General features: G+C 40.6%; 1 protein-coding gene across 1 annotated transcript in view; it reads right to left on the bottom strand.

The window, feature by feature from the left end:
* The window catches only part of tmem132e (transmembrane protein 132E), a 472,661-nt gene that overhangs the window by 90,318 nt on the left and 369,718 nt on the right, over positions 1–12,625 (bottom strand). Inside the window, exon 4 of the mRNA XM_079507332.1 lies at positions 3,799–3,939. Within this exon, the coding sequence (XP_079363458.1) occupies positions 3,799–3,939 (141 nt within the window). The remainder of the gene's footprint in view (positions 1–3,798; positions 3,940–12,625) is intronic.

Here is a 12,625-nt window from a genome sequence, read left to right as displayed (position 1 = left end):
TCTCTCTCTCTCTCTCTCTCTCTCTCTCTCTCTCTCTCTCTCTCTCTCTCTCTCTCTCTCTCTCTCTCTCTCTCTCTCTCTCTCTCTCTCTCTCTCTCTCTCTCTCTCTTCTCTTCTCTCTCTCTCCCTCCCCCCCCCCCCCCCCCCTCATGTGTTAAACTTATGGTATGAGCTAAGGGTACAAAATCATAAAAAATAGCTGCAAGTGTGAAATGTATTAGCAGAGGCAAAGTATTTCTGGGCTCTTCCAAAACAAGTCACTTTGATCGTAAAGAACCGTTGGTTCACAGATTAAGGCACACTTCGGGGTAAATCAACCAAAATACACATTCACGCATGCACACGTATACACACAAGCACACACAGTATAGGGTGGGGGAACCACTGTTGTGTTTTTGACACAAACACACGCACGCACGCACGCACGCACGCACGCACGCACCTACAAAAGGTGCACTGTGCAATGTGTGTGGGGATCGGCTGAATGTGTAGCCTCTACCACATAAACAAGGGGAGTTACGATAAACAAGTCATTGTGTTTCAGAACAAGCTGGCTCTCTCCCTCCCCTGTGGCACCTCCCCTGGCTCCCCACCCCATCTATAAATAAGCTTTCCACACTGCCAACACACTACAGAAGCCAATGTGAAACAACTTTGCCACCACTGGCAGACTATCAATTTTTGTTTTAGTTATGCAACCAAAAGCAACCAAAGTGCTGTAAGAAAGAATTTACAATTTAGTCATTTTGCGGAAGTGACTTGCAATCACGAGTGACTTACAAGTGCGATATAAAATCTGAGTAAATATGAGGCATCTGTCTAAACAATATGGTATAAATAACATTCTCAGCATTTGTGGACAAGCCAGAAGAAATCCAACAACTAACCAACAAACTGTATACAGCATATTATACATCACATATATCTTCTGTTAGAGGTCATTCTTTTTCTTTTTTTTTAAATGTTCTGTTTATTAATTTTTAGTTTTTTACAAGTATAGCAGTAACTTGAGAAATACAAACAGATGTTAGAGGTCATTCTGCACTGAAAAATCTACTGTACAGAAGTGGAAGACACAGGTGTGGGAGGGAACGGCTGAGAAGGTTTTGAAGAGTATTTTAACAAATCTGACAGGAGATCTGGGAAGGGAGCCCAAAGTCTTAACGGATCAGTTTACAGCAAAGATTCACGAGTGGAGTTGGAACTGAAAACTACATGCAAAATCCAATATGTACGGTCTGCAAAATTCTGACACTTGCAACGATGAATCAGAAGCAATACCCATCAGCCAAAGTTCTACGACTAAATCACGGTAATTTACATGGCTGCAACGTTTCTCTGCTAACTTTCGACAAATTTGTTTCTTGTTGTTTGATATAAATATTTGATATATATTAAGAGCAGTGGCGTGCACAGACATTCAGAGGGGCAGGTGCTCAAGTGAAAAAAAGGCACCTTGTGCAGCACGTGGAACCGGCCGGTTGCCTTAATAGTGTGAGATTTATAGAAATAATATATTAGAAGCTTTTTTTTTTCAGGGCACATTGCTGTCCAGAGGGCAAGGGCAGGTGGTGCTCTAGCACCCCCTAGTGTCTATCTGTGCACGCCACTGATTAAGAGCGGGCAATAGTCTTTCACAAAATGCTTTGAAAAAGAGGGGAAAACAATGACATGGACATTATGTCATTAGGCATTACTGTTACGATCAACATAATATCAGGTATTTTGTAGGGATGTCCCGATCACATTTGTTTTTCACCCGATCCGATTCCGATCATTTGATTTTGAGTAACTGCCGATACCGATTTTTCCCGATCCGATTTTTTTATTTTATAGAACACAATAGTACAATATCCAAAATCACACAATAAAAAGTATTCATTATGAGAAGGTCCAACAACATTTCAAATGTATAACAATCCTTTGAAAATAGCAGATCTACAAGCTCTGAGATTGTAGGTCAGCCATTTTCAAATTGCCAATAAATATAGAGGTCTGAATTGTTTTTAAAATAATCAAAATCTACAAAGTAACTAGCAAGTGCAACTAAAGTTTCCAAATAATTATAGTGGAGTAAACGTACAATATTTGCCTTTGAGATGTGGTGGAGTAATAAAGTAAAAGTAAAAATGTACTTAGTTACTTTCCACCACTAGTATCCATGTGATATACTGTATTTGTGACTATCAGGGTAGTCTTATCATGCATTTTTTTCCTTCTGAATGCCAGTGAGTACAATTCTAAATAAGCATGTTTTCCAAACCCTGCAGTGTTGCTTGCTTCACCCTAAACTTAAAATAAAATTATCCAAAGCTAAATTATGCAGATTGCAAATTGGCTTATAACAGCAGATTAAATTAGATTTTTCTGTTGTCCTGAGAAGGCACGTTGTTTACGAAAACATTTTAATCACAATTTGGAACCCATTGGCCAAAATCAATAACGCAAAAACAAAATCAATAATAAATTGAATTGTCGCTATTTACAAGACGCTATTAGCATTAATCTGCTTTAAGTTAATTTTCAGAATGGGCTGGAAATTGATTACAATGTGGATGGTTGCAACAATGACCAAACGTTCTACTTGTTGAAGACACAACAGTGGACAAAGGCCACTGATCTATGAAAGAACAATAATTAGATCTACACTGTCACTGTGAATTAATAAAAGTGTCACCTCTTTCTCTCACTGGGCAATGATTTTTAAGGTAATTAAAACACTAGTTGACCAGTGTCCAACAGGGATCTATATTTGGCCCCTTCCTGTCCCGATGGAAAGGGACAAAAACATAGTACATTACTGTAGCTCACTAAGCAACTAGCCATTTTGTCGAAACCCCAGTCACTTACTGTATATGGACACTTTAAACAAAACAGTTGTTTTGCTGTGTGGAGGATGCAAAAGAAGAAGTCTCTTATTTATTGCATTGCATTTGATTTCAATCCAGTTGAATGGAACTATAATTCTTACATCCTAATGAAACAAAGCATTGACCTGGCAATTCCTAGATGCATGCCTCTCATTTTACATTGTTTTATGATGATTTGTCCTACATTTAGCTATTTGAGCAGTAGTGACATATTCCACCTTGTCTTTGTCCCTATTACTGAAGGACACTGAGGTAGTTTCCCTACTCTATGATAATTCCACTAGATTTTCAAGGAGGTTTTCTACATTCTCTGAGCATGCAGGTAGCAAGATTACAGAACTAGGGAGAACAGTTTATTGACTTGCTTAATATGCACTGTGCATAATGATGATTACCCAGATTTCTGATATGCTAGCTGTTTCACGATTCACATTAAGTCACACTTAGCAGAAGGTCAACTGTGCTTGCAAAATATCAGCATTTTGTCAAAGTACTGTAAAATATTGTTAATTTAGCCACTGTGGAACTGCAGGCGCGCGTCGTGGCCACTTGCTTACGCGCACACACGCACACGCAGACACGTGCGCACACACACACACACGCACTATTTATATATCAATCATATCATTGCTCCAATATGAAAGGCCGCCCTGGAGAATTTGTATTGGTTGGTTTTGAAATGTATTTTTTTTAAACTCTTTTCCACAGAGTTTTAGCTACGAAAACTGTGAGATTGTCCTTGGTCTCTGTTGAGTGAAGCGCTTAGAGAGATCCCCCACAGGGATCAATAAAGGTCCATCTACCTATTGAATATGTAAAATATCCCTTTTTTGTATACAGGACGAGAGAGGAAGTATCAAGAGCTTCAGCTCCAGCGGTGGTTAGATAGATGCAGTGTGTGTGTTTAGGCCTGCGGCTGTTGACTTACCCCTGTTTCACTCCTTTGTTCTTGTTCACATCGATGGTGGTGATGGAATGCTTGGCCCCAGACTGCAGTTCCCAGTCTACCTTCCACTGGGCATTTTTCGATTTGGTCTGCCGCAGGTTCACCCCTTTCTTCGCCTTGACCCTGTGGAAATAGAATGGGAAAAGGGGAGATAAGTCAATTTTATTAGAGGCGGGTGATTTATGAGCAAGGTCAAAAGTTGGGTATCTTACGTGAACCATATTTCTCCTCATTGTATCACGTCATGGCAAAAGCAATTTCAGAGATGAATCAATGACAGATGGAAGTACTGTAGACGACAGTGCTTCTAATACAAATTAGACCATATGGGACAAAGGTTATTTGGGTTACTTGTGTTATGTAGCAATGTCTTTGAACATCATATAATTATATTGTATCACACGCAGCAATTATAAAATAAAAACTATTTGCACTTCAACAAGACATAGTGCCACTACAGTCACCATGCTTGTACATTACAGATAGTGACTGATATAACATGGCAATGCCGCCGTAATTTGAGTGCTGCTGCTTGCATTGCTTAATCTGGAGAAGAAAACAAATAAGTGTATGTGTGAGGATGTGTAGCTTAAAGATACTGTATGGACAATTTTGCACTTTGAATATAATTAAGGATTAACATCTGCTGTATAAACCACTGAACGTACGAACGTATGACTTGTAACCGTGATACCATACCATCGATATAATTTGGAGCTGCTTTGTACAGAGTGAATGCATGGGAAACAGAAAACGTGTCTGCAGGCGTACAGGGGGATTTTCCGGTAATGAGGATATGTTGCTGTTGCACTAATAGAGAATAAAGCTAAAGCACTGTGTGGGTCCATAAAACAGGTTTCCCTTACTGTATAATATACCTGTACAGAGACAATATTATTGTCTCTTCGGCAGCTGCACATTTTACAGATGGCACACCATTGCCCCCTGTTTATGTTCAGCATTAGCTGGGCTGTCCTAAACGGTCCCACTGTGGATTCATCACAAAGCCTACAGGCCGTCCAGTACTATAGGAATAGCATTGGTAAGTTCTTTCCATTTTGAATTGTAAAGGTGATTTGTGTAATTTTGGACTCAAAAACACTGACTGGCATGATTTTATCCTAGACATGTTGCTGATTATTGTAGATACTGTACCTCTACCAGCACACAGAAGGGAAATAAATAAATAAATAAAAATGTCCCTCTCAGTCATTTGACCACAGTCCTAAACCAGACTCCATCAATGATGCATGGTGGGGGACCATCCACTCACCCATGTGCATCTAGAGACAATGGAGATTATTGATTTATTCTAATGTTCTCAATCGTGCTCATGAAATAGGATATGGAATGAATGATTAATATACTAGGATTCTCTTTGTCTGTCTAGTGTCTCCAAGCCATTTTGTTGATAAACAAAAGGCACTCTCATGGCTTGCTCGTAAAATCCCGGAATTTCAAGGATCCCGCTCATAACAATTTTGCCATATTAATCCCAGATTAATATAACCCTACTTCCAATAAACGATAGGTGCAATTTCAGAGTACTGCCAAAGGGTAGGCAAGGTTGTTATCAATATCCAAGTGTCTATCTCTGTATGAGGACATTAAAGCACCCCCCTTGTGGGACACTAATGACATTGCTTTGCTTACAGAGAAAGGCAGGGCCTGGCCTTGTGCCTTTGTTGCTCCAGTACATCACTGTTTTCATTTAAATTACTTTTTCTGATAGATTCAGGAACAGTATGTTACTGTAGTTCAGCTCACACAGTTTTGTATGACAGCCGTTTGATGAAGTGTACAGTAAATGAGCCTTTAGGCAGCTCCAGTGTCTTTCAGATTCACCTTTACAATAAAGGGATGTGGATGGATGCAGTTTTTAAGCCCTGTAGTGTTTCTACTTTCAATTGTTCAAGCACTGCAAACTGCCTCGCCCACTCTACTTGTAAAAGCTACTGACCTGCAAATTAATACATTCTGAAATGGGGGGGGGGGGGTGGGTTATTGAATCTGCACAATACGAGGAATAGAGACAATGTCCATACAGATGCATATAATGCAAAAAAGTGAATCTAGAATAAGGCATATAAGGCTTTGCTGTGTGTATCAGCTCACTCTAGTCCCTAGAGTCTAGTGTGAAAGGTGGTGTGCCTATTGCCGTTGACTCTTCAATTAATCTATCTCACAAATAACCTGATTATAAGTACAGATTATTGATATTAGTAGAGCATGACCTCTCCCTTTACACTCAATGCTACCCAAATGAGAACGCAGACACAATGAGCAACATTTGCATTTATATTCATTACGTATATTCCGCTGCAGATTAATAAAGTCTACTCTATATTCATCATAGTCTTTTGAGAGCTTGCATATTGTACAGTCCCAATGTTTTTAATCAGATGATCCATTTCACAGACTCCAGTTAATTTTCCCCCACAAATGAGAGGGGATGAGGCATCGCCCCTGGGAGCACAACATGAATGGGGCACAGTACTAAAGCTGATTAATGAAAGAGCATAGCAAATGGAAAAGCCACAGCGTCCACCAGCAATAATATCAACCCTCCTCTCCGAGGATCTTTGTCAGCTGTGCTGCCCTTATAGAAGCAAACCAAGATGCAGTCTGAGCCACTTGTGAACATACCAAGTTGTATTCGGTCGTCCAGCGGCTAAAATAGCCGATCTACAAGCGCTTATGTGAGCTTGTCTTTTCGGTGTGGGACACAGCCCTGCAATGGATTATAGATTTGGCTTAAGACTAAGTGCTATTACTTACTCATTCCACACAGATGCCTTGTGCCATGGCAACACCTATTAGAATCTGAGTTTGTTGGCTGACTGCTAAACAGGAGAGCTTTAGCTCTAAACACTTCCACTCATTCCAGGCCAGACTTGTGAAAAGGCTGGCACATTGGTAGTCTGACAGTCATACCATAATAATCTCTCTATTAACACTCACTGGTTGAACACACATTTAGTTTGTCAATTATTTCTATATCCTGCATTGTATACAACTTTGTACTGTGGTATTTAATTCATCTCACACACTATATTGACTAATGTGAGCTGTTACATGACATACTAGGCCTACTGTATCTAGCTCGTCTTTCTAAAATGATGCAGCAGTAGAAGTAGTAGTAGTACTTAGTACTTAGTAGTAGTAGTAGTACTTAGTACTTAGTAGTAGTAGTAGTACAGTACCACCCTTAAATGCTGCATGCGTGAAGTACAGTAATGGCTCCCCTGCAATAAACAGACAGCGACTGGAAAGTGATGGGAGCTGCTTAGCTCCTAGATCACAAGCAGCAGTCTTAGCAATCATCCGGAGCACTTTAATATCTATCTTGTTTATCACTGCAAGTAAACCCTCTTTGAGATTATCTTTTTTCTTATTTCTTTTTACAGTGGCTTAGAGACATGCAGCTGGAGAGCCAGTAGGGGGTGTAAAACAGCAAGGGACAGATTCTTTAATAGGAGGCTGAGGAAATGAGCAGATAAGCTATAGGGGAAAGATCAAAGACTAGATCAAAGAGCAGATGACACATTTTGACCTGCAGCTGCCAATGTGCATGTACTGAAGCGATTACGTAACATCCGCAAGATGAGAACGATTGTAAAAGATCACAGATCCAAAGCATGCATTTTACAGCATGGGATAACAGCAGTGGTGGAAGGTAAAAAGGTGCATGTACATTTACTCAAGTGCTGCTCTTGTAGTCGTTATGCCAGTGAAGCCTCGACCCAGCAGTAGTACCCAGTAGGGCACTGCTGTACCCTACTGGCTCACCTGCCAGTGAAGCCTCGACCCCCTGCACACATTTCTGTATCGGCACTGCTGTACCCTACTGGCTCACCTGCCAGTGAAGCCTCGACCCCACACATTACTGTATCGGCACTGCTGTACCCTACTGGCTCACCTGCCAGTGAAGCCTCGACCCCCTGCACACATTACTGTATCGGCACTGCTGTACCCTACTGGCTCACCTGCCAGTGAAGCCTCGACCCCCTGCACACATTTCTGTATCGGCACTGCTGTACCCTACTGGCTCACCTGCCAGTGAGGAGCCCCCACCGCCCGGGAAGCCACACCTCTGTCCTACTCCTCCCGTTCAACACCCCCCTTCAAGACCAAGACAAGATATGATATCACAATAATAACATCAGGTTACTCCATATTGTATATGGGGATTTGCGGTTTTGTCGATATTTTGGGGAGATCCGCTGATCCGACCGACTTCCCACTGCCGCGGGTCCTCAGCAATACGCATGCCAAGTTTGAAGTTGATCTGTCCTATATAAGTACATATGGACATAGCGGTCGGGTTGGACTCGGCTGTGATATTACAGACGGGTAGAGATTTCACACATTTATAGTAGGCAGTGGTGGAAACTAAGTACATTTACCTAAGTACTGTACTTAAGTACAATTTTGAGGTACTTTTACTTTACTAAAGTATTTCCAATTCAATACTTTTACTTCTACTCCACTACATCTCAGAGGCAAATATTGTACTTTTACTACACTACAATTATTATTATTATTTTTCAGATTTAAGATTTCAGGGTGTACAGTAAATCAGATAATATAACAATATATGTGACACACCCATACGGGACATACCAAAAATATAACATGTACATATAAATGACATAACCACCATATGCAAAATATTGTGGTAGCATAAAAGAAAAATAAATTGTATAGTCCTATACTAACAGGGAAGTGACACTGACAGTTACAACATAACCTGAATCAAGTTTTGAAACAAAAACAAGACACATACGACAAGACAAGACAAGACAAGACAAGACAAGACAAGACAAGACAAGAGAAGACAAGACAAGACACAACATGGCATGGTCATTGGTCACCCCTCCAAAACATAATGGACGTGGCAGTGCACCCACATACACTACAATTATTTGAAAACTTGAGTTAGTTACTTTGTAGATTTTGATTATTATTACAAAACATACATTACCCACTTCAGCCATATATACATTTTGGCCATTTGAAACTAGCCGATCTACAAGCTCACAATGTGTCGCGGTGTGACGCATTGTGAGCTTGTAGATCGGCTATTTTCATTTGAAATCCTGAAATGGGACATTCTGCATAATGGGTACGTTTTCTTTTAGTACTTTAAGTACATTTCTATACCAAATACTTTTGTACTACTTTTCCTCAAGTACATTTAGAATTCCGGGCTTTTAGTATTTCTATATTGCAGTATTGATTTAGTACTTTTTCCACCAATGATAGTAGACAGTAGATAGTAGACAGTTCAAATGTCCAAAATCTGACCAAAAATCTAAGATTAAAGAAAGAAGGAGAAAAGGAAAACAGATCTGTGCATCCAAACTTTGTTATTTCTTCTTTCCTCTCCCATTAATCATCTCACGAAGCCCCCAGATGTATCTGGTGAGCCTGACGGCCTGGCTGGGAACCACTAGACTAGACCTGCTCAACTGTATACAAAGTAGTTCAACAAGCTCCACGCTCAGCAACATGCTGTGTACACACGGATGCTCCGGTATTAATAATGTCATTATATTGTTATGATCAGTCAGAGGGATCAAACCAGTACTTTTACGTTGAAATGTACATTTTACGTATTCTGGATGTTGTATTTGCTGGTCCAAAATGTAACATTGACGATGTGGTATTGAACTACTCTTGGCCAGTTCCCACTTGTAAAAGAGACGCAGTCTCAATGTGTTTTTACTGGTTAAATAAAGGTTAAATAAAAATAAAACATTTTACGGCTAATACCGTGTGTACTTTTAATGCAGCATTTTAAGTTAGCATCAGTAACTTAAGGCTCATTCATAGTCTGGATTTTGGGTGGTGAGGTGACCACCGCTCCGGTGGTGAGCTGACCACCGGAGCTGAAATAACGTTGAGCGGTGGTGAGTAAAAACAGAGGGCTGGGGCGGTGGATGCACACATCCTTGGTAGATATTCTTTTGGTGACAAAAGTATTATTGTGCTGCTATGCTAGAACAGATTGTCAATTGAAAGGCTTTACAAATATGTGTGAGAAAGATGCAGTGCAGCGAACACATATCTATTGCATTAACCTCCAATTGTGTTTTTTTTACACATTTTCTTTGCTTTTACTTGAACTACAGTTCAAAGGCAACTGCAATGCTCCCACTGCACAAATCCGATAAAGTTTCAGTTATACTTCAAAGCCTAAACTTGATGAATAGCAGCAGCTCCTTTTAAACTAGGCCTCCTTTAGTTTGTGCTTATCCCTGATGCTCCACTTCCATTATTGATGATGTACAACAACATATATTTTTTAAATTTAAAATATCTAAGGAGCAAACAGATGGGATCTGTATTCATCAGTAATTGCGAGAATCTTTTTTTCGGCAAAGTCAAATTTATATACACAATACTGTAAACTGTTGTGGGTCCTAAACAGCAAATCCACAAACACAGCTGTACTGTATTTACTGACAAATGTTGTCCACCTCAAATTTTATCTTCTATTAATGTTCTTTATGGTACATTTAATTGACTTGTTAAGTCTACCTTATTGTAGCCTATGTTGTTATTACCAACTTAAAATGCAAGGTTATCCAGAACTTGGCATGTTTAGAATCTAAGAAGAATAGAGTCTGCACACTGGTGATGCTGAAAAACGTTGCTCGTTGACGTTCATATACATACCTGTGTATGTCCTGATGAAGATCAAATAAGTTTGAAACGTTGACGAGCAATACAACTTCAATGTATACCCCTGCGGTTATGATTAGGTAGATTCAAGCAACAGGACCATCAAAATGGTTCCAAAAAGGGAGTGGTGTAGTTCCTTCATGTTTCTTTCTAAAACCAAACATATGTTGTTGGGATTTTAGATTGAAATTCGTTAAATAATTCTCATTCCTCCAGATCTTTCTCCTCCCTCGAGTTCCTTCCGTGTTACAACTTTTCTTTTAATCACAATACAAGAATCCCTGTTCCAGTTTGCAAATATCGCTGGGAAACTACAATCCCCAAGTGAAATTACCAGTCAACATGACCAGGACACTCCTTGCTGCATGCCAAACCCAAACAGTTTGGATTCCAGTATCTGAGGTTTGCTAGTGACAGAGCATGTTGCAGCGTGGGACATAGGAAAAACATTTGATCATGGATGGTCGTGACAACAGCCTGCTGAGCATTTGTAGTGCCACCGGTGCATGCGCCCCTGATAAATGGAGCATAGACTCCACACTGGTCCCTTTTGCACTGCACAGATAAAGGCACAAAAGTAAATAAACAACTAGAATGTCAGCACTAGAATGTCTCAAAGGCATTAACTGCACTCAGTTTTGCATTATAGCAGAAACCAGGCCTTTTCCACTAGCTAAATATGGCCAACGAAGCCTTTTTCCCACTCATCTGTGGGCAGAAGCTCCATTAGTTCCTCCGAGGAGGCACTTTATAGACAACTTTCACCACTTGTGGTTCTGCAGACACAACAAATTCCATTCTGTGACAATATGCATAATTCAAAATAAGTGCATATTTGTATTTGTCCTTGGCCGCTGCGTGTTTTCCGTGTATAGCATGTGATCCAATCACATACTCTGCTGCAAATGATACTTTTAACCTCATCTGGGGGCATGCAGTGAGCTACTTTAGGTGCAGTAAAACTCTCTTTAAGGTTTTGAGAACTTGAAGCAAGTTCCGAGTGTGCTGAAACCAAGGTCATGACCGTTGTCACTGTCAATGTCTAACAAGGTCCAATCCACATCCTCTGTGCTTGCCAAGAACTGTGGCCATTCGGGCCAAGGTCAAGGAATCTTTTAGTGTTACACAACCCCACTAAGCAATGCAGTCTAGTTTTTATTTTTTTGGTTCATGAGACTGTGAAGATATCTTTATGGATACACATGGACACAGCCACACACAAACACAGACCTTTAAGCTCCGTACCGTATATTTCTGCATACATTGATTAACCCGTCAATGCTGTCATGTAGCCTACTAGAAAAATGAAACATTCACAGGGCTTTGTCGTCAACCAGACCTTATCTATGATAAATACTTGACACATTTGAAATTTGGTAGAGCGAATTAAACACATGTGCCACCTAAAATAATGGCGTTCTCGGTGACAAGGTGCACAATTCAAATGCAGTTGCGGAGGAGGTTGTTTTACATGTCATCTGTTCCTCATATGGCAGCCATGAGGGCCAGAGCAGCCCATCGTGGCAGATGTTCATTTTGCATAGTGACGTACAGCACACCAGAAGATCTGACTCGTTACCACAATCATATGACAGAGCAGCCATCTAACTGTGAATAGAGCAGCTGGGCCATGCAAAGGTGCCCGGCCAACTGGGACATTATCAGCATAGACAGAAAATAGGCTATAACACTATATAACAGGCAGGCACAGGCACAGCAATTCCTAATAGTCTGGATTTGTCCTAATCTAATCTGATAATTCATTGGAGGGGGAAAAAGGACATGAGAGCGAGGATAAAAATGTACAGTAGTTGTTCTGATGGTCTTATTTTGAACTTGCAATGGTAGCTGCTGACCTAATGGCTCTATGTAGGCATGTATCTTTTAGTGACACGGCAAGTATTGCATTGTATTTAGGACAGTGGTTCTCAAAGTGGGGTCCGGGGACCCCCAGGTGTTCACAACGTTTGACACGGCAACTCGTGCGCTTTAGGGCGCTCGGTGGTGTCTCTCGTGGCTCAAGTTCAGTAGAGACGGCGCCCCTCCGTCACCGTCTATGGAGAGGATTTCAGTGTAATATGTATGGATTTTGGGGTTTTCTAGGCGTGTATGTACGGAATTG

Source organism: Electrona antarctica (assembly GCF_951216825.1).
Source record: "Electrona antarctica genome assembly, chromosome: 8".
In the NCBI taxonomy this organism is placed as follows: Eukaryota; Metazoa; Chordata; class Actinopteri; order Myctophiformes; family Myctophidae; genus Electrona; species Electrona antarctica.
Note: the sequence above shows the minus strand (reverse complement) of the source record. Positions and strands in the feature narration are given on the sequence as shown.